At 44.7% G+C, this 25,344-nt stretch overlaps 1 protein-coding gene across 10 annotated transcripts in view; it reads left to right on the plus strand.

Moving 5' to 3' along the window:
- Nucleotides 1-25,344, plus strand: part of MAP2K4 (mitogen-activated protein kinase kinase 4) — an 82,715-nt gene that overhangs the window by 8,843 nt on the left and 48,528 nt on the right. For 5 of the 10 annotated variants that reach the window (XM_085240374.1, XM_085240376.1, XM_085240379.1 and 2 more), the window contains exon 2: nt 19,424-19,526. In XM_085240374.1, coding sequence (XP_085096500.1) covers nt 19,424-19,526 — 103 coding nt within the window. Of the gene's footprint in view, nt 1-3,682; nt 3,716-8,180; nt 9,800-19,423; nt 19,527-25,344 lie in introns of those variants that run through there. The other 5 variants (XM_085240373.1, XM_085240375.1, XM_085240377.1 and 2 more) reach the window with 2 other exon arrangements.

Here is a 25,344-nt window from a genome sequence, read left to right on the forward strand (position 1 = left end):
AACCATACTGTCCCATACAGGCACTAGCAAGCTGTGTGCCCCAGAGATCTTACGACAGGTTTCATGTTTTGTCTCCAGTAAGGATGCCTTTCTGCCTCTGACTCCTTGTAAACGCATCAAGTTTCTCCTTAAAGCAGTTCAGATGCCCCTCTCTGCTCTGGTTTCCAGAGCACAACTGAAGGATTTGGGTCAGTAGCTAGAAACATTGTGTCAGGAGCCAGACCATATTGATTTCATGACAACTTTGTAACTGTTGATCTTCTGTCAGCTTTGGTTTTCAACATAGGTGCTGCTACTCCTTTCTTAATGCCTTGTACTTGGATGCGGTTCAGTGTTCTTGTCCTGGCACGCCTTTGGCTGGGCTGAAAGAACCAACCTCTGCCACCCTTTCCAGGAAATGGAATCTCTGTTCTCAGTGTTAGGAAGTTTTTTGCAGTGACTTTGGAATTTATTTTATCGTTTTCCTACAGCCTTTCACGTGGCAGGACCAGGCTGGGTGCCTGCAGCTGCTGCACTCCATGCTGCCTCAGGGCCACAGCGAGAGCTACAGCCGCAGAAGGAGGCTGTGCTGGGACTGGGTTTGGATCAGCCCCGATCGCAGATGAGCAAGCATTCCTGATTCTGGGGTGGTGTTAAACAGCATCTTGGCTAAAAGTTGAGAGTCCTGCGGTAGTTGAGAAACCTCAGTCTTAAACCACGTGTTGCAGGTCAGTTTTCTCGGGGTGAAGACTCAAGGCAGGTGATGAGCAGCGTTGCTTCTGGCTGTTGGTTGCACTCAGATGGCTGGGAGGGTTGAAAACTGTTTTCTTAGTACTGCTCTGACATCCTTGCAAGAATTTTCACAGCTAGGGGGATACCTTGATGTTACCATATGGCACTCAAGTTTTGTATGCAGAACTGATGTATGATTGCCTTTTTTAAGGATCTCTGAGTGAGAAAGAGTTAATGGGGATGAGGACAAGGGAAGAAGATAGCTGGATCTGTGTTGGGGCTACTGGCTGGTATTTTTGCAGCAGTCTTCTGTTACCCAGTGCGACACCGAGGGGATTAGCTGGGCAGACTCCCAGGCTCCTTCCGTGCTGAAGACCTGCCTGCCCTCTGCACACGAGTAGAACTTTTTTCCAAGGGCTTTCAAAAGCCAGTGGACTTGAGGAAATTTTTTTTGAAATGCTCTGGTGCTCATTTCTTTAACAGCAAAGCTTTGTGTCTTCCCCTAGTTGAGGGACCTTGGAAAAAAAATAAACAAAACTTGTACAACACTCAAAAGAATCACGTCTGGCATGGCAGCTTGTAAGAACATAGTTAAAAGGGAAAGTAAAGGAACGATCAGAAAGAAAACTAGCAGTAGACTGAAGTGGCATTAACGATTTCTGAACATGAAAATGTAATCGGAATATCTGTTTTAGCAGCTATCGTGCAGCTGAACAGCTTGGCAGCATGCATGCCTGTCCCTCAGCTGGGAACTGAGAAAGAAACACTGAGTAAAGCAGAGGCGCAGGGCTGAACCAGAAGAATGGGAACAAATTTTGGGGCAAAACAGCAAACTGGCAAGCCGAGTTGCTTTTGTAGGGAGGAAAAGGAACTTCTCTTCTGGAATAAAATACTGTTTTGTCATTTTCTTTCTTCCTTTGACACTTTGATATTATCCTGCCAGCCAGGTACCTGGCTGAAGCATTTTTTAAATTTTTACTGATACACTTACATTGTTGTTATTAATTTAATTTCAGAGTTTGGTAGACATAAATGGGTTATTTTAATTACAGTTCTTGTTTTCTTCTTACCCTCTGAACATATTGCCAATCTACTTTCGTTGCTCTTTGGTTATTTTTAAGATTTTGCATGCTATCAGAGAGAGAGATGATTAAAACCAGTTAATTCTTATTCAGGAGACTGTTGAGCCTGCAGGTGGGAGGGGCACCAGTTACAGAAGGCATCACAGTGAAGTCCACGGCTGACAGCAGAAACGTGTATGGACGTAACATGGTGCATTGCAGCTGACACCAAGTGAGGCACAAGTGTTGATCTTGAAGATAGGAAGGCTCTACAGACCCTACGGAGGCATCTGGATAGGCTGTGTGCATGGGCTGAGGCTAAATGTATGAGGTTAACAAGGCAAAGTGCTGGGTCCTGCACTTGTGCCATAATAGCCTCATGCAACCCTACAGGCTGGGGGAAGAGAGGCTGGAAAGCTGCCCTATGGGTGCTGTTTGATAGCTGTCTGAACATGAGCCAGCAGTGTGGCCAAGAAGGCCAAGGGCATCCTGGCTTGTATAAGAAGTAGTATGGCCAATAGAAGCAGGGAAATGATTGCCCCTTGTATGTGGCTATGGTAAGGCTGCACCTTGAATACTGTGTTTGGTTTTGAGCCCCTTGCTACAAGGACAACGACCTTCTGGAGTGTGTCCAAAGAAGGGCGATGAAGCTGGTGAATGGGGAGCAGCTGGGGGATCTGGGGTTCCAAGGAGGCTCAGGGGAGACCTTATTGCTCTCTACAGTGATCTCTGAGGAGGTGTGGGGTGGGGTCAGTTTCTTTTCCTAATTAGTAAGCAACAGGACAAGAGGAAGTAGCCTCGAATTGTGCTGGGAAGGTTTAGGTTGGATGTTAGGAAACATTTATTCACAGGGAGAGATATAATGGATCAGAACAGGCTGCCCAGGGAGTCACCCTCCCTGGAGATATTTAAACTGCAGATGTGGTGCTTAGGGACATGGTTTAGTGGTGGGCATGGTAGTGCTGGGTTGATGATTGGACTTGACCTTTTGAGATCTTTTCCAACTGAAGTGATTCTGTGATTGTTGTAGAACAGGTTGTGGGCTAAAGGGGCTGATTCAGACATTGCAAACACCAGAGGAGAACATCCATTTCCATGTGCTAGGCCAGCAGTGCTGGTGAGGGCCTGGCGGATCAGCACTGCTGCTGGCAGGGTGTGCAGGGCCCACTGTGGGGCAGCCTGTGCTGCTGCACCAGTGTCCTGCAGGCCCAGCCTGGTGCTGGTTGTGTTGCAGAGCCCATCACTGGCATCGTGTCCAGGTCCTCTTTGAGCAGCCCTTGAATTCTTGTCAGCTTTAGGGATAAGATGGTCTAAAATGGAAGCCGGCAGCTCCCAAAGATGGCGTGTGTGTGTGTTGGTACCTGCAGCACTGGAGTCTGCTGGATCACAGGCAGCTCTTTCAGACATGGCTGGGTTGTCTGCTTGGGGGGAGCAGAGGGGTTGCAACGTGGCCGTGTCGGCTCTAAAATGTGGTTGCACCCAGCATGTGCAGCCAGCCGGACTATACATGCTCAAAACCACTGAGCAGCATTGAGGAGCTCCTTGGCTTTTGGGGGACAAAACAACCCCTTCAGTTTTCAGGTGTGTTACCTTTTACTGCCAGACTCTCATGATAGTTCTTTTCAAGCAGTTTTCTGACAACGATCCCCCAACTGTTACACTTTGAATTTTATTAACACCTTAAGGAAATAAACCCATCTATGGGCTTTTGAGACTGGTTTATGAAATGATAAATCCTGAAATGATGGAATTGTTCTACAATCAAAGAACGCGGTCTGTTGATCTAATAAACTTGTTTTATGTATAATTTTAGTGTTAATTAATGAATTTTGAAACATAAATATGATTCTAAAGTTATGCACTTCTTTGACTTGCAGTAAATGAACAAGAACTTGTCTCTTTTGCTTTAGGCTTTCAGATAAACTTCTGTGAAAAGGCACAAAGTAAGCTACACATTTTTATAGTATTATCCTGCTTTTTATATCAATCTTGGTACTGGGAATGTGTCCACTTTCTGTTCCAACTAACCTACTATGGCAGTCCTCCTCCTAAGAGAGCTTCCATTTTTCACACTGCTGGTAAAACAAAGCAAACTTAAACCATTTAAGAGGTTTGTAAGCCATTTAAGAGGGCTGTACTGCTTTACCTGTAACCACAGAGCAGCACTGTGGAAGCATGCAGCTGAATGAATGGTGTGTGAAGTGCTGAAAACGTGCTGTCTGCTAAATTGCTCTGAAATACGAGCTAGGTGGGGTTTGGCTGTTGGATTCCTACTTGTTAAAACTTGCACTGACCCAACACCTGACTTGTGTTTCTTCACGTGGAGGTGAAGAGTATAATGTGACACGTGAACACCTCGGATTGCCATCTCAAGAGCCAGCATCTGTCCTGCCTCCCTGGAGCTTTCCATCCATGCCTCTCTTCCTGAGGGGCTTCCAAAGGCAGGGGGAGAGACACTGCCAGCCTGGGGTGACTAATGGAAGCTCTGCAGAATCAGTGTTTTCATTCTCTGTCATTGCCTTATGTTTTGTGTTGCTCTGTCATACCGTCAAAGTACCTTCTGCAATAAGGTGTTAGCTTTGCTAGACACCAAGTCTCCTTTTATCCTGAATTGTAGAAATTTGTTGACTGTGCATTTCTTTGAATTTGCATTCAGATTTTTTTTTTTCATTTGTGCTTGACATGCATATTTGTTACAGCAATTCTAATATCTACAGAAAGAATTATTAATTTTGACTAGTTGGTGTCTTTGGGCTTTATCTCAGTGTGCTTTGTGACCACTGTTCAGACAGATTTCTCCTGAAGCGTCTGTGTATAGAAAAGCCTTTGTTGTCTGTAGATTGCAGACAAATGCTTTCTGTGTTAGAAAACTGAGGAGGGCATTGGCTCCCATACTATGGACTGGAGCGAGCCCATATGTCAGAATTGCTCCCCTAAGATGGGAATACACCTTTATCCTTCAATAGTTTTCTGTTACAAACCTGTTTTGCAAACTAGGCCTGCATGGCAGAATCAGAATTAGTCTTCTAGACTTTCTCTGGTGAATTTCCAAGATGACAGCTACTGAAATATGGAAAGAGATGGAAAGACATCAGGCACCCAAAAGGAGCAGCTGGTTGCTGAGCTGTGTGCAGTGGTTAATGGCTGTGCTGGAGGGATAGAGCTGTAGTGGGGTTTGCTGCTGGGAGCCACTGGGATGCAACATTTCAGATGACACCAACTTTTAATGAAGTTGATTAATATTTATTTAGAACACTGTCTTGCTTTTATATTCAGTCTTTTACAAATTCGTAGTTATTCGACACATTAAAAACACTGTAATTGCTTCTGCAGGGTTTTAGTTATTTCCACAGCAGAGCCCTTCATCCAGAGCTAGGATCTGTTGTCAGCAATGGGCAGCCCTTGCTTGTTGGGGCAGCAATCCGGAATAAAATGAAAAATGACTTTTCAGAGGGGAAAAAAAGGATTTGTCATCAGAAAATTTTGCGGAATAATGAGATTTTGCAGCGTTTGGCATCTGGGTCTGATGGTAGGTAGCTCCCAAAGCAAACTGGCAGTAGGGTTTGCAGGAGAGGGGGTTTGTCATTTGCCTATTGCAGGAGTGGATGACCTCCAAGGCTCCAACAAGCCAAGCAGAAAATGACGGCAAATGCTTTTTGGTTGACATGTTTACTGAATGCATTGATTACCCAAAGGCATAGGAAGGATGTGTGAGCGGTTGTGCCGGGGGCTACAGCTCATTTTCTGGCTGCATGGGGCTGTGGGTGTGGACTTGAGGACAGCAGGTGACAAAACCTTCTCAGATCTCAGTGTGTTTCTGACTTTGCTGTTCTTTGAGGTGCAAATTTGTTCAAGTTCCCAACTCCTGAAGTCCGGGTAGTGCTGCTTATCTGACCACGGTGTGCTTCCCAGCCGGGTTGCACAGCGTGGTACTGGGAGCTCCATGAGCCACGCACCTGGACCCAGACACCTCTGTTAGATGACTTTGCTGAGCTGTGAGCTGGGAAATCTGAGCGCAGGTAGGACAGAGCTGGGGGCTGGGAGCATTATGAACACCACGGTAGTGCCTGCCTGCCAGAGCACTGCAGTTCTCCTCAAAAATGGTAGAAGTACGTAAGAGTGGTTGGATGTGCAGCATACGTGGGTACTTTGGTGCTGGGGACTGCCTGGTGAGCGCTGTGGGCTTGGGTTGCACAGAGGGCATAAGGAGCAGTGCAGGACACGGAGCTGTAGGAGCATCACACCTTCAGAGTGCAGATCTGCTTCCCGGAGAGGTGTGCTTCTGCAGAAGTTACCTCTGTTGTGCATCCTGGGTGGTCCTTACTGGTCTTACTGGTGTTGCTGCTGGAGCAGGAGCAGCGGTGTGGGCAGTGGGTGCCACCCAAAGAGGTGGCAGAGAGCTGTGGTGTTGGCGGCTGATTTCTGTTTTAGACTTGGAATGAGGGAAGTATGGAGTCAGCTATTAGGAAGGTACAAGATCAGGAAAATTCTCTTGACAAAGATAACACAGGGTTTCCTTCTGCCAAAAATTGTTTACAGCAAAGACAGATTTTGATGTAGAGTGTTTTCCTTTAAAGTACTGTTGCCTGTTACGAAGTGACAGTTTGGTCACCTGAATTATCTCCTAAGGAATATTGTAATTGTATTCTTTTCTTTAAACAAGGCTTTAAAGCGTTAGGAATATTAGCCGACTTTGTGCACGTCGTGTATACCTGTCACATTGATTTAGAAGGAGATTGTAATGAAAGTATTCACACATCTGTGAATCCTCTCACCTACTTTGGCTTTCTGTTCTACAGACGAATTTTTAGGCTGTATTTCCCACCTCTTAGGAGGAATGACAGGAGCTGCTGGTTTTATTTCTCTTCAACTGTGCTGTTGGGTGAGGCTATTGATTTTCTCTTGAGCTGCCTTTGAGAGATCAAAGCAGTAAAGCATCATTTTATTAATAAAGCACTGAATGAGGGGGAAAGGTTGCAGCGGATCGGCTTCCCGTGGCCGCAGTGGGACAGCGCGGTTTCTCTGCCTCCTTGGGCTGTTGTGCACAGAGGGGTTGGCCCAGCAGCTCTGCTTCCCTGCACCGCTGGCCAGGCCTGCATGCTGCTCAGGGTGGCTGCTTTCCAATTTGTTGTTCGCTGATAACTTTGTGTGCTGAGAGAAAAACACTGCTGCCTGCCAAGGTGAGGAAGTGGTCAGGGCCTATTCTTTCTTTTGTATTGTTTTAGTCTTTTTTTTTTTTTTTTTTTTTAAATTTATTTTTAAGGGGTTGGAAACATCAAAACTCTTTAAAATGCGCTTCCAAAACTTCAGTGTTATGATTGCTTCTCAGCTGGTTTGATTTCTCCTGTTAAGACACTGTACAGTGAATGTAACATTAAAGAGACTCCACAATGGAGTACATTCCTGCAGGCGTGCTGTTCTGCTGCTCTTGCTGCCACGCAGGATTTCGGAAACTGTGGTGTCTGTGAGGTGGCAGCCACTGCACTTCATGGCAGCAAGATCTGTGCTTTCGTGAGGTTTCTCTGGTATTGTTCTGATAACCGGTCAACCTCCTACATGTAACTTTTCCTGCTCTGAGTACTCTTTCTGAACTGATAGTTACATTGTGGTTGATACAAAATGCACTTCAAGGGGCACCTGAGACTTAAACATGGAATAAAGCACACGTTGCCTAAGAGCAGTCTTCGTGCACGCATGTTGTCCTGATTCTTGCTTGGTCATGGCCAGGACATTTCCAAATTTTTTTGTGGCTGTTTTTGAAGGAACAAGGGCATCAGCAGAGGTACCAGGGCTGTCCTGTGTGCCAAGCAAGGACATTACAGAATGACACAAAATGGTAGGCTGGAGTCCCTTTAAATTCTCACATATATTTATACACATCCTTAAAGGTCCCTTCACTGCAACACTGATCAGTCTGATGGAGGAACACTGTGCTGTGGTGAAGGTGTTTGTAAGGCTTTCTGTTTCTAAGGGTTCACCTCATTGTGTAAGAACTGCACAGTAGGTCTCAAGCCAGAAGGATTTTCCTGTCTGCCTTTGTTGGTGGTGATTTTTCTGTAGCAGCTCCCTCTTTCCTTTTTGCACAGTATGTTACATGTATTCTTCCTGCAACAGGCTACAGACAGATTTTGCTCTTTAATCCACCTTCAGAAGAGTCAGCTCCAGCCCCATGAGCATTGTTGCTCACTGAACTCTGTGCCAGGCTGGTTTAATAATTCCAGGGCCTGGCTTTTGACATGGTCTGGTTAGGCTTGATGAACTTGAAGGTTTTTTCCAATCCAAATGATTCTTTGAGTCTGTGATCAGTTCCTTGCTACCTGGAGCAACCATAGCACCTTGTAGATGTCTGAGTGTAAATCTAAGAGCTGAGAACTTTGCTGTTTTTTTTTTTAAAAAAAAAAAAAAAAAGAGAAGTTTCAGGACTTTGTGGCTGTGAGCAGGCCTGTGTGCCCCATAGTGCCTGCTGTCATGCTGTGCTGTAGACACTGCTGGGAGGTGGTTCCCTGTCTCCTGCAGGTGCCAAGCTTCTTCCAAGAGTAATCTGAGATTTAGGAAATGTAGTCCGAAACTGTGTGTGGCAAGGAGCCCTTACGAAGGGAAGCATGATGGAGTTCTTTTTACAGGAAATTGAAAGACTATGATTTTATTCATAAGTGAAGAATCATTTGCTGTAATTTAGAGCAAATTCCGTCTCTATTTCCACATCCTTGGGCCCTGGAAGGAGAACATTTCAGTAGGGATGGCTACCAGTAGGTATTACTTTTCACCAGTGCTGGCTGCTTCTAATAGGTGCTGAAAAGACAGTAACAAAAGCAGTGGGGGATAGATCTGCATCTCCTGGTTTCCTGACCCACCCTGGCGTAATTCACACATGTTGGACTTAAAAGAAAAGAGAAATTTAACAGGATGGCCATGGCTTGCATTCCCCAGACTGCATTTATAAAGTGTAGAGTCTACAAAGAGTTTCTCTATGGGAAAGGAAAGCTATTTGGGGGTATTCTGAAATTATCATTTAAACAGTGATATGACACTTAACTATGCTTCAAAACTCTTCTGTTCTTCCAAGGACGCTGAATCTTTGCATCTCCTAAGCATCTGGGTGATTTGGGTACTGAGCAGCTCTGCTGTTGTGCCCAGGTATGTGCTCTCCAGGGTTTCCTATTATCATCTTCCCCGGTAAGACAGTCTGGGAGATGATGGCTGCATAGGTTTTGGTTGGCTATGTGGGGTATGTTTCTATGTTCATGCAGAGTTCCTTCTATGGCAGTGAACATTCAAGGCCATGTGATCCCCATGTGCGCAGCCTCAGGGAAATGCAAAGAAGTAAGAAATAGTGGTCTTAGAAGGTGAGGTGGAATTTCTTGCAGAGGGAGCTGTTTTTGTGGGTTACATGTGTTTTGCATGTTACGTGTCTGATTTAATGCTCTGGTCCCAGGGTGCCTGATAAATGGTGTTGTGAAGGAGGCATTGCTCTTTTAACTCTTCCCTGTGCTGGCTTGTGGTTAGAGCAGCTGACAATGAAGGTGGTGGGTATAGCAGGCTGGGGAGTTGGGACTGATCTCCTGCAGGGGAAAAAGCAAAGTGGTGCTTCTGGTGTTGGCATGGGCACAAAGGGCCTGAAGATCATGCTGTGCTCATTCTTCATGTTCCGAAGGTCAGGTCTTCCCTTTGTGTGACATTAGTACTGACCATGGTGAGGCAAACCCCAGGATCAGGGCAGTGTGAATGAGCAGCATCTGAAAGGCATCTTTGTATAGTAATAAAAACACTATTTTTTCCTCATGCACTTGGGAGGGAGTGGGTTGGTGTGCCTCCTTCACCTGTGAGCTGGCTGGGGAGCAGAACGTGTTGATCTAGATGGTAGAAGAAGAAGGAAGCTGGAGCTATACCTGCAGACTGCGATTTGTGTGCTGGAGCCAAGATCTTTAGGTGTCCCACTTCCTTGGAGCTCGAAATGCTGGGATTTTACTCACCTAGAAGCCTACAAGAAAGGAAAAACACAAAATCTTCAGCTTCCTATGCCGCAGGTCAATGCAGCTCTTAGTTTCTTTATATTCTTTACTTTCTGCACAGTTCTTGCTTTCATTAGAATTGTGAAAAATATCCCGTGTGAGCTTCTGATCTGAATCGATCCATTCCATCCTCTCCCCTGTAACGGTCTGAGTTCTGTGCTAAGAGTTGCACCAACTGTTACAGCAAGTTGTGTTCTGTGCTGCTTACAGCTCCAGAAGGCTGTGTGATGTTATATGGAGTTGACTGTTGCAGAAATTCTGGCTTGGACCAGATTTGGTTCTGTGCTGCTGTTCAGCTCCTACTTAAGAGCTTTCAGCACTGTCATGTTCCACCTGTATTTGTCTTTGCTAACAAAAATGAAGACTTGCTACGCTGTCTGACATTTCGCTGCATGTCTCAGCTGTGTGAAACAAGGGGACTGCTTCTATAGTAATATGCTACAGAATACTACTAATTGATATTGCAGGCTTCAGAAGACAGCATAAATCTCAATATATTTATTTTTTTTAATGAGCATGCAAGGAAGGCAGTGGTTTTTTTTTTCTTTTTTTTTTTTTCCCCCTGTTAGAAATCTGAAACCAAGAGCTGGTGTTTGTAGGGCAACGTGGCTGTGCTTTGTAAGGCCTCTGTGTGCTTGTCAGGCATGAGTTATTTTGGTGCTGAGAAATAACTCGAGTTATAGATGTGCTTGGCAGTTTTTGCTGGATATCGACATGAAGAAGGGGATGAACAAAGTAATTTCAGTGGAAAATAGACCAATGTTTGTTTAAGTTTGGGTTTATTTCTTTTTCTTTTCCCCCTGCTATGTGAATTTTCCTTCGCTTTTCAAGAAATTGGAGATGGAAAAGCAAAGTACTGTGTGCTCTGAGGAGAACTGTAAAGGACTTATGGCCACAGTGAATGCTTTCTGGAGGAAAGCTGCAGTGCTGCACAGCACACTCCCCTCCCAGCATCAGGAATCTGCTGTCTTGTGAAAACAGCATGTGAGCAAATGAGGGGCCCTGGGGCCAGTCAGACCAGGGGAGTGCTCTGCAGGTCTAGCTTTTACCTGCTGAATGAAAGCATATGTCTTTTTCCAAAATTGCAGATTGGAGAGGTATGAAAATAGATCTGTGCATGTTTACAGGTGTCATATTTGAAGCTTAGCAAAAAAAAAATGACTTGGGTTTAACTGTGTAAAAGTTCTTTGAAGAAGGAGTTAATAATAATGAAGTACTTTCAAAGATGGCTAAGAACTTTCATATATTTGTAGATCTGTATTTGATTTGTTGTTTAGCGGTAGCTCAGTATTCCATTGTAATTCAGCAGAACTAAGCAAAAATGAGTTTTGGAACCATGTGCTTATAAAGTTTTAAGGAACAGACCAAAATTTTCCCAATGCAGTGGCCTACAGCTTCTTTGTGAGAGGCGGCGCTGAGCTGTGGGGCAGTGACAGGGCCTGAGGGAACAGCATGGGGCTGTGACAGGGGACAGCTGGGTGGGTCAGGGAAGGAGTCTGCCCCAGAGGACAGTGGGCATGGAACAGCTGCCCAGGGTGGTGGGCACGGCCCTGATGTCGGTGCTCAGGGAGCGCTGGGACACCGCCTGTCATACACGGGGTTTGGGTTTTGAGTGGTCCTGTGTGGGGCTGGGGTTTGGACACAGTGATCCTTATGGCTCCTTTCCAAGTTGAGGTGTTCTGATTCTGTGAATCCAGGTAGATAAACATATTTAAAAGAAAAAAAAAGCTTGCAGCTGAGGCCACATTTTCTGAAAGGGTCAGCTCTTTCTTAGGTTTTTAAATCTAATGGTTAGATGTGCAAAAGAACAGGAGTTCACAAAGAAGGAGACTAGCTTACTTGGAGCAGATCCTAACTTGAAAATTTGGCTCAGTGTATTTTTAGCTCTGCATAGGTATCAGGTGATATTATTTGGAAAAACAAACATATGTCGCAAAGATCCTGTCACAACATAGAGGCCTGCTGCGCTACAGAGGATTCTTTCTAATGGAATTTGTGGTGAAGTGGAGAAGAAGCTCCGACCTAAGGGTCAGAGCATCATCCTTTCCTACAGCAGCTGTGGTAAATGCTTGCTGCAGTACGAGTTTGGCCTAGCACAAGTTGCTCACAAGACTTTATTTGTGCACATTAGTGCAGTATTTTCACACGCGCTCTGCTTCACCAACCAGTTCCACACCAGTGGTGGAAGATAGCACATGCTGCAAACTCTTGGTTTATCCACAACTTGGAAAGGTTTCTGAGATGTTCCTTTCAGCCTCCCACTGTCCAGTTTGAACCATCTGTTTCAAAACAATTTGATTCATTTTCTTAAATCTGCTTGATGTACCTGTCATGGTTTAAAGGTAAAACCAGGTGACAGAGTTGCAGCAGTGTCACTGTTAGGGGGCCCTTGGTCTGAGGGCTGATACCAGCATTGCCTGGTTCTTCACTGCCTGCCTTGCTCATTCATCCTGTGCTGCCAAACTGCACCTCAGCTTTCCTGGGCTTAGAAACAAGAATGAGATCTGTGATGCTGAGCCCTTACCCGAGCAGATGGTCTTTATGCTCTGGTGGTGCTTTGGTACCTGCACGCATTGCAGGAAGGCTGCTGAGGGCTTTTGTCAAGAGGAGCTGTGAGTGTGAGGGTCATACAGGGAGCAGGAGCTGCTAGAGATTGGTGTTCTCTGCACTGAAACCACTTGCAGAAAATCACTGTTTCTTGGGCAGCACATGGATGGTACAAGGCTTGAAAAATAGCTATTTGTTTAGCAGGCTTCTTTACAGGGTGTGACAGAAACGAGGCCTCCTGTGCCATGGAGGTGTGCAGCAGGATGTTAGCTGCAAGGAGTGGCAGCACTACGGCAGGGACACTGCAGTGGCAGCGTGCTTCCTCCTGAGGGTAACCTGTGGTGCCAGCCCTGGGAAAAGGGAGAGGCATCAAAGAGATGTGCAGAGGCAGAGGCAGAAGCTTCGCTCATTATTGTTGGCTTCTTAGGGAACATTGTGCTTAAATTAACCCAGATTTGCTACGCTAATCCCACCCAAAACATCAATGAGTCACTGCCCCGATGGCCTGTTTTGTGTTAGAGTTATCAGCAATTACTCATCTTAAATCCAAAGCTGGGTGTCAGGAGGTACCTGATGGCCAAGGACTTTCTTTGTTCTTTCCTCGGGCAGCAAAGGAGTGCTTGCTAACCTTTGGTGTTTCTTGTTCCCAGCAAGATCCAGTTGTGATCTCTTGTCTTCCAAATTGAAAAACCTGGTATGATAGCCCTGAGGTGAACAGAATCTGCTCCTCCCCCTGGGATAACTGTGTCTTCAAACGGAAAAGCCCCCACACTCCTGGTGCCGGCCGCTCCGCCTCGCACAGGGGCTCGGTGCTGTGCCAAGGTGTGTAACAGCCAGTGGGATGCGGCTCTGATTGACGCTGCCACTTTTCTGGCATAAGGGAACCAGAGGGATGATGGAAACATACTTGTTGCTTTATCCAAAGAAGCTAAATCCTTTCCATTGACCTTAAGCAAAGGTCTGAAGGGCAGATTTTTTCCCCTGCTTTTAGTCTAAGTGCATGCTCCTAAAATTAAAAAGAAAAAAAAACAGTCAGCCAGTCCCTCCTCAGTGCTCCTCCTCACAGTATATTTTATAATTTCTTGTTCTTTTTATTACAAAAAGGCACCTGGCACAGCCCTTTGCATAATTAATTACTGTTTTACATCAAGAAGGACTCCAGGAGCCTCACATACTGGCCAGGTGAAGTTGCATGGAACAAATGCACCTTCCAATTTCTCTCCAGCAGTGTTTCATTAGCCTTGGCAGTGGGCTGTGGCTGAGTGCTACATTAACGCTCTCCTGCTAGAGGTTGCCTGAACTCCAGTTTTGTGGAAAGGTGACTTCTCACATTACTGTTCCTTTCTCTCTGGGCAGAGATCTGCCTGCCTGGCACAGCACTGCTGTGCACATTGGTGCACACGTGTAAGGGTGTCCTCTGAAGTTCAGCATGTAACACTTGTCCACTGTCTGATTTAAGCTCTTTTAACATGATTGATCTGCTCTCAAGGCTCAAGTAGTTTTAACTTCGTTTATGGTTATTCATATGGCTGATAATTTGCATGCAGGGTAGCATCGAGGATAATAAATGCTGTAGGTTAACACTGGATTTCAGAGACTTCATTCTTAGGACTTTGCTGATAGGAGTTTCTAGTCTGAGAGAACTAATCTTAATCTGATTGCAGTTTCTTGCACTTGCAGCCTAACCTACTTTAGGCAGGCTTTGTAAGAAAGGTATTTATAGAAGCTGTTGCAAGTGCTGCTGGGTGCAGCATAAACCATGTATTGCAATTTATGGAGGTGCATGTCTGCTGGTGCGGAGCATCTGTGGAACTGTGAGCCTCCTCCTGTCGTTCAATCACTGTTTTGCTCATGTTTAGTTGAGTCCAAGTGCTTTACTTCAGTGTTTTCATGACCAGTGAAGGTAATGACCAGTAACCATTCCGGGTTCTGGCTGATCTGGGCTTCTGTGCTTTTGTGGAAGCATACTTGGAGCTGCAGGTGAATTATGGATAAATAATAAGGTGACTTCTAAAAATGAGCACACTTAGCATGTGCTTGGAGTCGTCGTCTTGGATCTGAATTCTGGCTCTTGGACTATTCTGAATCAAAGGTTTCATTAGAGGGAAAAGGATGTCAGTAACAGACATACTGCAAATGTTTCTGCTATTATTCATCAAAGCGAGTTTCTGTAGATGGAGTTTGTAAAACTGTTAACTGAAATACCAGTTATCTCCTTCCATTCATACTCCCCAAATAAACTGCTGTGCATGCTGAAGTTCCTCATGTTTTGTTTCAAAATTTGGCTAGTTTTTATTTATGAAATAGTTTGTCTGGAGGGCAAGGCTGGAAGCCTGCTTTACTCTCAAATTAGTAGTGCTGATTTTGGAGTACCTCCATGAGCAAGGCTGGAAAGGAAATTTAACAGCAAGATTACAGATTGGAAGGGCTTATGGGGAAGTAGTACTGTGTTAGGAGCAATGGAGACAGCGAGCAGTGAATCCTGCCTGCTACATCAAAGCAGGCGTTTTGTTAGCAGAAAAGATCTAACTGTTTGAATAATAAGAGTTGTTGGAAGAGCAGAGGGATCTGTGCGTATCGTTTTCTTTTTGATCAGACCTGGTATTTTGCAGTTTTCTGTTAGAAAGGTGTCCTCAAGCATTCAGCTTCTTTCTCAGACTGAAGCAGGTCACCCACCTGCCTGACCTCCTACGTCCTGTCCTATTTTCATGCTTTTATGACATATTTTGGCTTAATCAAGCAAGGGTAAGAAGGCTACAAAGCTATTGCAGTTTCCCTGATTATCTGCCTGCTGTTTTCTGCCACAACTCATTTTTTATTTTATTTCTGTTTTCTTGCAATACTAGAGCAAGGAAATAAAGTGTAAAGTGGCTTCCTGGCATATTGCTGCTCCTCAAACAGCAGAGAGGCTTTGGAATCCAGAGAGAAGAGCCACATTTGCACCGTGACAGTCACATTCACACCGTGTCAGGTGGTGGATAGGGCAGATTTGGACCAAGTGGAAAGCATTTCCATAAGGGTCAGTTTGTGGCCCTGCAAGACAGAAACCCAGCAGAAAATCCATTTATCTGCTGTTGTTTTGAGAAGTTGAAAAGCATTTTCTTATGTGTAACATGAATATTGTGATATTGTGAATATCTGTTATATAGGTGTGGCATGCAGGAGTTGGGGTAAGGAAATTCCAGGAGAAAAGTGGTTGTTTTGTCCAACAGGAGGTGACTTAGAGCCTTGGGGAAGTCGTAGATGTCTGTGGTGAAGTAAAAATGATAATACAGAATGTAAGTGGAGGAATACCTCGTACTGCATGTTATCTGAGAGATGGCCGTTTCCTCTTATACAAAGATAGGTTGGCTGTGGTTGTGGTAAAGAAGCCTCAAAATGAGTGATGAGAACCTAATTGCAGAGCCAAGTGCCTGGATTAATCCTGGTGATGGATAGCAGCACATAAATAATTATGTACTTAACCTAGCATCCACTTACTCATGCAGCAGGAAATGTGTGTGCATTTTGAGCCTGGGTTGTTCTGCTGTGGCCATTGTGCAGGTGGCCTCCGGTTTGCGCCTTGCAAGGCTTCCCAGCTGCTTTTCTTCCACAGGGTCCTTTTTGGCCCTCAGTCAATGAAATGCCAGGGGATGTGTGGCTGTTCAGTTGCAGCATACAGGGAAAGCATCTCTGTTACTTTTGTCCATGTAACAGCCTGATATTAAAGCAGCGTCTTGTTTTCAAATCCTTTTTAAAGAGGAACACTTATTTAATGAGAGTAGTGACTTGGAATAAGTATTACTATCATGTTATGGATAGAAAATTAACTTCAGAGAAAAGCCTGTTTGGGCTCTGAGAGAAGTACAGCCTAGGATAGTTACAATCCTGGTTAGATGCCCTCAAAACATAAGCTTTCTTGCCACTTCAAGAAAGCCAAGGCCATCTTGCATTCAAAAAATAACATCGTTATGACCATTAACATGCAGCTTAACAAATCTGTCAGTCAAAATTGGTAAGACCTTAGCTGAAAAACTATCATAGTTTCAGGTCTGTTTTTGAGGTTTAGCCTCATTTATGAGAGAGCAGTATGTTCCAAAATGAGGGGTGTTGCTTTCTGCTTGTTGGTTTTTTTCTGAATATTGCTTCTCTGGTGCATTTGCAATTTCCAGAGGTGCAGATGTTAGAGCAGTCAATGGTCAGAGTTACGTATTGTTAGCAAAGCTTTCAGAGGATGGTTAATTTACATCGTTTTACAGCATGTTTTAGGACAGCGTTGTGCGTGCAGCCTTGATGGTGGCAGTGGCATTAGCTCATTTCAGAAGCAACATCAGTCCTTGGCCTCTTTAGTTTAGAGGGAAGAACAGGGTGGTCTGAATTTAATCTGTCTGTGCTAAAATCACCAGCAAAACTCATGTATCCAAAGAAGCTCTTTTGCCTCCATTAGTTTTGAGTGAAGTCTTTGTAAGCAGTGAGGGCATGGAGCTTTCAGATCTTTGGAATGAAACTCGCAGTCCAGACTGGGTAGCTAAAGGTGCTTGATTTTGAAAGATTTTGAGGAGGAGAACGTGCTGTGTTGTTTTGTTTACAGCATGTGGATGGAAATTCTCAGCATTTCTCAACAAGGCCATGTTTCCCCTGGTCCTTTTCCTTGTTAATATCTTGAGGAAAAAGCAAACCATCCTGTTTGCCTTCCTGAGGTAGGTCATGCTTCTGCGTTTATTGGATTTGCAGAAAATCCAGCTCCAGGTGTTGAATTGATGTTGTTGAAAGTATTCTTAGAAACTTAATGACATAGAAATCCATAGATTGATGTGTAACAGTGATTTAAAAACAAAAGTACACTCATTGCAAGGAAATTTAGTGCATAAAGTGTTGCAGGTAGGTAAAGAATAGGAACAGGTCTTCAGAAGAGGAAATCTTACTGATAGGAGCCCGTAGCTAATTGCGTAGCTTTCAGTGTTGGGCTGCTTCAAGGACAAACGCTCACGTCATGTAAATGTTGTGGTTCCAAGTGGAAAATCATATGGCATTGCTGTACTGTTGCCCCGGGAAGAGAAGGATAGTGTTTCAGGATGTGAATAAAACAAAACCGGGAGAATGATGGAAGCTCTAAATTACCAGATCCAGTATGAGAGCAGAACTACCCCAAAGCAGATCAGCTGTCAGCACCAGCAGTGGCATTTCTCTGTATTCTGATGAGCAGGGTTACTTTTGGGATGAGCAAAGCTGTTGATCACCCTCTTGCAGTGCGTTCATAGTTTTTAAAAACAAGCATCTTATTGTTTGTTTCCATGCGTTTCTGCAGCCCAGACCATACTGTGTAATCTCATTCAGGTAACATGCCCAAGAAAGGCACCTGGGGAGCACTGAGCTCTGCAGTGCTGCTGTCCTCACCACAGCCTGCTGTGCCTCATGCTGGGTCCCTAGGCTGGGCAACCTCACTGACCCTCTTCTCTCCCATCAGTAGTGATGTAAGATCCTGTATTACCAGCTGGGGCCTTGTGAAAATCTGCAGGTGAATTGTCAGCTAAGAATGATGTGGTTTTTTATTTTAGGTGGTGGAATGCAAAGCTTTGAATAATTGGTTTTGTGCTGTTGCATTTCCTGCAAATCTCGTGTGTAACAAATGAGGTGATGCTTAGAAAATGCAGATATTTCCAAACAGCTTACTGTATTGCAGCAGGAGTGAAGCTAGAAGTATGCATCCGTGGTTGAAAAATAAAAGGTATTATAGAGGACGTAGGAGATCATCACGGAATGAAGATACCAAACGGGGAAGGTCAGAGGAGCACTGTGGAGCTCCATATGTTGTGGGCTTGTCTGGGGTGGCAGGTAGTATTTCATGGCTTTGACTTGTATCTAGTTTTTTCAGTGGGAAGCCATTGTCCCAAAGTCACTAAAAGCACATATCCCTTTGAGCAAGGTAGAGGAGCAGTGCAGAGTGCAGTGGTGTTTATGCTCAGGCCTTGTGGTCCACAGTGTTCTCTGCTTTTCCCACGGTATGTTTAGGAGTATAATCCCCACCTCAGGGCGCAGGCAGAAAAGTGCTGGAGGACTCTGGGTATTGGGTTCATTGCTGAAGGCCGATGCCTCACAAGGTGGTTGGTTGCAGTGCCTGCCCTGCAGGTAGTGCTAAGTTTTGGACCCCTGCCCAGGAAGTGAGAGCCTCTGGAAGGTTTGTGCTTAGAGTCCTGCGAGGCTGTGGGCAGAGGAGACCTCGGCTGCACTGTGTTGGTGCGGGGCTGTGCGGTGCCTGGTTTTCCTGAGCCCACATGGAAACAAGGTGGGATCTTTTGCAGCCCAGTAGCAGGGCTGGGAAAGGATGTCTTACTTCTGTAGGCTCTGATTCTGATGGTGCTTAAGAAATACGTAGCTGGTGGCTGGAGCGGTGCCCAGCAGCTCTTCCCCCCATTTCCACCTTCCTATTTCTGTATGTCTTTCTGCACAGCGTCTCAGCTGGCTGCAGAGCAAAGCTTTCTCCCACCTGGTCACTGCTGTGTCGGGCTGAGCTTTACTTTCTGCTTGGTGACCCACTTGGCAGTAGGAGCACACAGCCTATCTCCTGCATCCTCGCTTAAGCCTGATTGTGCCTAATTTGCTGCGAGGCTGAGGAATGTCAGTGATTCTGCAGTTGGGGTTTCATGTAATACATCCAGTGCTTCCCCTTTACCTTTGCTGTCCATCCTGGCTCTGGTGGATGTACCAAGTAGAGCAAGTCCCCTTTGCCACCAGGCTGGAGTTGAGCTCAGTGTGAAATGTGTTTCAATGAGGACTGTGTGTGGAGGAAGCTCAGGCCCCGATGTGGAGGTTCCCCATGGCTGTTGGTAGTTCTGGCTGCTGATGCTGGTCCTCCAGTTGCCATGGGAAGTCCTCGGACACCTCTGCTTAGTGACTGATGTGGAATGGGACAGGGAAGACCTTGGGGTGAGAATTGATTCACTTTCTTGATTCCTGTGTCCCTAACAGAAGTTATGATTTGCTTATGTAACTGTGAAATGTGTTTTCCTTTTCTTACAAAGTGTTGTATTGTTTCTACTTATTTCCTGATGCTCTTACAAAATGCTGTTTTGTTGCTGACAAACAGTTTACTTTGTGTTCGTTGTCTCCCAGGTAAACGCAAAGCGCTGAAGTTAAATTTTGCAAATCCACCTTTCAAGTCTACGGCAAGATTTACTCTAAACACTTCAGGAGTTCCTTTCCAAAATCCACACATGTGAGTATAAAGCCAAAGGCACAACTAGTGAAACATCTTTGAAATGATTTAGCCAGTAAGCAGTTTTATTTTATATGCAGGCTGAATACTTCATTTTTTTCTAGGTTGTTCAAATCTGTCCATTTGATTCAATGTAAAAGAGGTGGAGTTTTTTTGTTTGTTTGTTTGTTTTTTTCAGAATTGAAATTGTTGAGTTTGGGATCTTCCTCTTACACTGGAGCTACTGCCATCCAGAGTTGATTAACTTCAGATAAATTGTAGCTGATAATGCAAGACCTGTTCACTGTCATTTTCCTGTCTCTTTATTCACTGCTTATTATTTTTCATTAGAGAGATGTTCTTGTTTCTGTGTTACTTGTGAAATACATAACTGTGCTAGATTCTTTAGCACTAAAATGAATAAGTTTGAGGAATGTATTTCTACCTATATGGAGTTTCAAGGGAGTTATATACGTTGATTAGCCCTCCCTGAATTTTCTAGCTTTCTAACTTCAGCATATCCCTGTATAAAGTTTGAATGTAAGTGTGGCACAGAGCTGTTCCTGACACTGGTAAATAATAGTTATACCTTGTCACAGAAAGTATTAGGTTTATATCCTCAGATCCACCAATCTAGATTGATGGGTGACACCCCCGCAGCCTGTTTGTGTGGCAGAATGCAGACAGCTTGCAAAGATGTCCCGACTTTTTTCTCTTCAAGTTCCCTACCAGGTCCCAAGAGTTCAGTCAGTGGCAAGTCTCAAAAACTGCACCTGAAGCTTTCCCCTCTGCCTGGACTCTTCAGAGTGTCCTTGGTTATAGTGTGCTTCTGCTTTGCTGTGCATGTTGCTGCCTCTTTCCTTCAGCTTGGTGCCTTCTGCTTTCCCAGGATATATCCTCTGTGGTCTGTTCCTGTTTCTGGTAGCTTCTTTTATGTTGGAGATCTTCAAGTAAATTTTACCTGAGTTAGAAACATGTTTTTGATGAGCTATTGCTGGTACTTACAGCACCTAGAAATTTTATGGAGTATTTTAGAAGGTTGCTCTTACCATTCCAAGTGATGTTTCCAGCAAGTCCTTCTCTCTTTCTCTCTATTTTCTTCTCTGAAATAGAGTATTCTCTCTGGTTGTAAAGCTAACATTTTTATATTTACTTTTTGTGTGTTTCCCTCCATATCACAAATGCTTGTAACAGTTTTTTGTAGAACCCTACCTTCTTTCCTCTCTGAGGAATAAGAGGCTTAGTCTCAGCTAGTGAGCTCCCGAGATCAGCCATCTGTAGGGCTTTGTCTGTGTTTATCTCCATGGATCTCTGTCTTGGATCACTTGAAGTCATCATGGCTCCTGTTTATCACAGAAGAGCTCTCACTGTTGACCGGTGACATCTTTAGTATTATGTCTGTGCAAGTGACTGTCATTGTTGTCCATTATGATGTTACTGCTCAGTCTCCATGCGAGCTGCAGTCATCGGTGGGGGTTGTATCCTGAACTGGTGAACCGTGTAACTGCTTTAAAGGAGTTGGAAATGTTTTGGGTTTGCTATGATAGCTATTGAAGTGCCAAGAGTAACGATGGTGCACCTGAATTAAAATTTTCTTGGGATGCTACAAGCTGTAGTAGTGGTTTCTGTTTGAAGGAGATGAATGCTGTTGGTTGGATTACTTTATCTGCATTGAAGCTGAACAAGCATGGATAGAGCTGGTTTATCCTCACATGTTGTCCGTAGCAGATGCTGTTCTCATAGGCAGTGTTCAGATCTTCTGGTTACACGCATCTCCCAGTGATGCAAATGTTTCTCTCACAGTTGGTGCGTCTCCGTTATGTGTCTGTCTCCTTCCACACTTCCCCAGAGAGACTGATTTTTTCCTCTGTTCCCTGGAAGAGTTTATAAACTTTAGTTTTGAAGTGGATATTCCAACCCTCTGGGCCCAGCTGCATTCTCCCTTCAAGATGTGATGGAACTGAATGGACTTGGGCTCACTGGTGCCAAGTCTGACTTGCTGAGATGGGTGCTGGCTCAACGCCGCTGTGGGTTTCCCTGTGCAGACTTTGTTGATCCAGATGGGTGGATCTGAAGATGCAGCGAAGTCAATTTCTTACATGAAATTTGAGTTTCTGTGACTTGGATCCACCAATCTGGAAGCTATGTGGTGCCTTCTCTCCAGGAGGGCAGAGCGAGAGGATGCAATCAGCAGTGACCTGCAGGTACCTTGAGATAAAAATTACCTGTTAGCTGTTTACTTGATTATTTGATCAGAGAGCTGTCAGCCTGGATTGATGGTTATTCAGGTAAGAGTATGGTAGTGGGGTACTTCGTACCCATGTGGTGTGTTAGGAGTCAGACTTGGTGTAAATTGCAGTTCTCAAGCAAAGAAACCGCTGCTGAAGAGGGAAGATGTGCCAGGATATCAGTTACAGTCTGGGTGCTTGTTGGTGCTGAGGCTTTGTACCCTGTTAAAACATGCATGGCCACTGCATACCCTGTGAAGGTGCAACTTTGGATTTCTCTGTAGGGCTTCCTTCTTGGTTTGAGTAGTGTCAGGAATGTAAGAACTATCCAGTGGAGGAAATAATTTTTAGAATCACACTAAACCAAGGGTAGAATTTAGCTGATGTGGAGCTAAAGCCCAGTGCTTGGTTGGATTTCCTCGATAAGTGATTGTGCTATCAGACTGAATACCCTGCTACTAGTCACCAGATGTTACTGGAGGAACAATTTCAAAGGCTATGAAATTTCCCAGAATCACACATGAAATTCCAGTTGCAAGACACAAAGTTATTACATCGTGACCAGTGCTTCCCAGTTGCTTTGTATGTCAGGGTGCAGAGCACCCTCTGTAACCCGGTGAGGGCTCCCTCTCTGCTAGGAGGGTGCTTCCAGTTCTTCTCTCATAAATAGAGCTTTTTGCCCATGCACAGTTTGTGGAATGATGCTTCCAGTGAAGGAGATTCTAGGTGACATAACTTCTACAGAGCAGAGAAAATTGGGATGGGTTCCTAAATGGATCCAGCCCCTATCTTGTCTTTTCTTTCATGCCTGTGGCATTTTTAGGCCACGTCTTGCAGTCTGATTCTCAGTTGGGGCTGCCAACCCCCATCTGTGGGGGTTGTGTGCTGAGGTACAGTAATTCAGAGTGCTGCCATGGGCTGGCATGGAGCCAGGGCAAGACTTAGGGCAGCACCAAGGAAAGCCCAGCTGCACAGGGCAAGTGGGAAGGCAGAGATGGGAGCTGGAATGGCCTAGGAGAGGTCAGCACCTCTAAGCTTTGCTGTGGCATCTCTGTGATGGCCTTGGAGCCAGGAGCTGAGCACTAGTAGCTGTGCTCTTCCTGCTCTGTCTTTATGTAGCCCATGGTACCCAGGGAAGCCTCCTGTCTTTCCCCCTCCCACTACCCGCTCTGTCTGGAGCGCCCCGGAGTGTTGGGTCACCTTTGTGATGGATTTGGATGAAATTAGAATTCAGAGATACCTTTCTAGTTGCTGGAATTGCTGGAATTCATCTCCCTGAAATGTCCCTTCCTGGTGACACTGAGTCTTAGTACAGCTGAGTTGCCCTGTGGGTGGCTTTCCTATGGAGATTGGTGAGCTCCAGGATAGTCCTGCATTCCCAGCAGGACCAAGGCAGAGGGTTTGGAAGCAAGATGAACTCAAGGTCAGTGAGCACATGTGACTAATGGAGCGTGAAGCTGTAGAAAATGTGCATCCTGTGTAGTCCAGCTGTGGCTGTTAGCACCAAATCTTCTTTGTGAGTACAGGGGATCTTGTTCTACCCAGCCTGTCTGCAGGATGTCTGGCACATTGTATGCATAGTATTGTGTATGACCTATATAGTAAAGAAGGAGTGGAGCCCAAATTAATTTGAAAAATAAAGCCTTTTAGAATTACTGATGTAAAAATAAAAGCTGTATTTTGAACGTTACTTGAAGCACAGTGATGTCTGTTCAGTTTGGTTCTCCAGTTAAACTGTCCTTGGAAGGAAAAATTCATACTTGGAGGAATTTACTGACAGCTGAGGCCCCGAGTCAGGGGAGTGTATGGAGTCAGAAAAGCATCTCACCTTTTACCTCATCTGTTCTGTGTCTCAGTAGGTTTTAGATCACAAGCAAAATGAGCTGAAATAATTAGCAAGATGTAAGTTCTACAGAGCTATCTGTGACCGGTGGCCCTTGCTGAAAGGAGGCTCAAGTCACACTGAGGCAAGGTCAGTGCGGTGCTCCCAGAGCTGTGCACAGGAGGTCTGCTGGCACTGCATGTGCTGGGCTGGCCCTCGCTGGTGTCTGCTGAACCCTGTTGTTCATTTGGCTGTTGCTGATTTATCAGCTTTCTGGAAAGCATTGCACTCATTTGGTGCACTTGATCTGGATTTCAGACTGCAGGTTTTAAATCCACCTGTTAGCAAATGAGTGTACACAAAAATAATTTGTTTGGCATCTGGTTTGCAGCATGTTGTTGAGCATCCTGACCACTGTCTGGGAAGTTTGCTGAGTTTCTGAGCTCCTTTCTTTAGAACTTCAACACAGAGCATTGCAGCCTTATCTGGAAAGGTGTCAAGATGAAATACTCTTTTCTTAATGCTCACAAAACTCAGCTTGTGAACTGCAGGTCTGTGGTCTGTTGGACTCCATGGCCTTACTGTGGCACATGGGTGTCTTCATGGATCATGACTTAAACTTCCAGAGCTGCTCTGTGGATCCTCTTCCCCTTGTGGTCTGGAGAGTCACACGTTTTCCAAATAGATGCCCTAGGAGTGTGTAGGCAGATGTTTGGCTTAGAACTTTGCAGCTGGGTGCTTCAAAAGCAAAATGAGGTCCAGTTGCATTTCAGACTCTGCTGCTTCCTTTATTTCTGTGTAGTTAAGGGACTGTATTTACTCGTGATAAGGATTTTTTTGGCTGTCTTAAAGTCTGTCTCAAGTGTCTCTCCTTCTCTTTCAGTCTTCTCTTACATTTTTCCAAACCATTCTGGTGCGTGGTTTCAGGCTCTGTAGGTGCACAGTCTGCAAATGGCTGAGTTCCTTAGGAGAGCTCTGACAGCTCCTGGTACTTGTCTGGAAAATATTAAAAAGCAAAGCAGAATATCCTGTGTTGGCATGCTCCCAATTACTTGTGTGAAATTTCTTGCAAATAGTTGTGCCTGTTCCCCATTTATCTCACAGTTTTTTCACATCTTTATTACTACTCATTTCCGATGCCTTTCTGCTGCAAGATACTTTCTCATTGCAGGGTGGGATGCCTGGAAGCCTCAGACAAAGATTTCATTGTAAAAGATACCAATTAAGAATACATGTTGGTGGTTTTTTTTTAATTTTTTTTATTTTTTATTTATTTTTTCCTTCAGTGACAGTTTTGCAACATTTCCTGGAAGTTGCACTGTCCAAATATATTGAGTGGGAAACTTGCATGTATTTTCAAGTAAGCACAACTAAGCTGGAAACCTTCAAAGATCCAGCAAATACTTAGAAATGTTTGAGTGAGTCTGCAGCAAACAGATTTTCACTTACATTGCAGGCTGCCCTGTAATGTCATTGCTACAGCAATGGCTTTTGTATATCTTCTATTTCCCCTACGAGCTTTTTTAACAAACTGATTAACTTTCCTATGTTTAACAGTCCTGCTTCTTCCAGTTTACAAATTTGTTTAGCCAGTGACATCTCTGGCCTTGTGACAAAGAGGTTATAAGGTTTGTAAAACATCTGTGTTCAGTGTCACAAACCCTAGGTAGATCACCTCTTCAGATAAGGTGCAACCAATGTTAGTGTGCAGCTCTGTCTGAACATACACGCTACCTTAAGATCTCTTTTTTTCTCACATTTTAAGTTTTTGTATTACTCTGATTGTGGA

Source organism: Meleagris gallopavo, chromosome 20 (genome assembly GCF_905368555.1).
Source record: "Meleagris gallopavo chromosome 20, MGAL_WU_HG_1.1, whole genome shotgun sequence".
Classification (NCBI taxonomy): domain Eukaryota; kingdom Metazoa; phylum Chordata; class Aves; order Galliformes; family Phasianidae; genus Meleagris; species Meleagris gallopavo.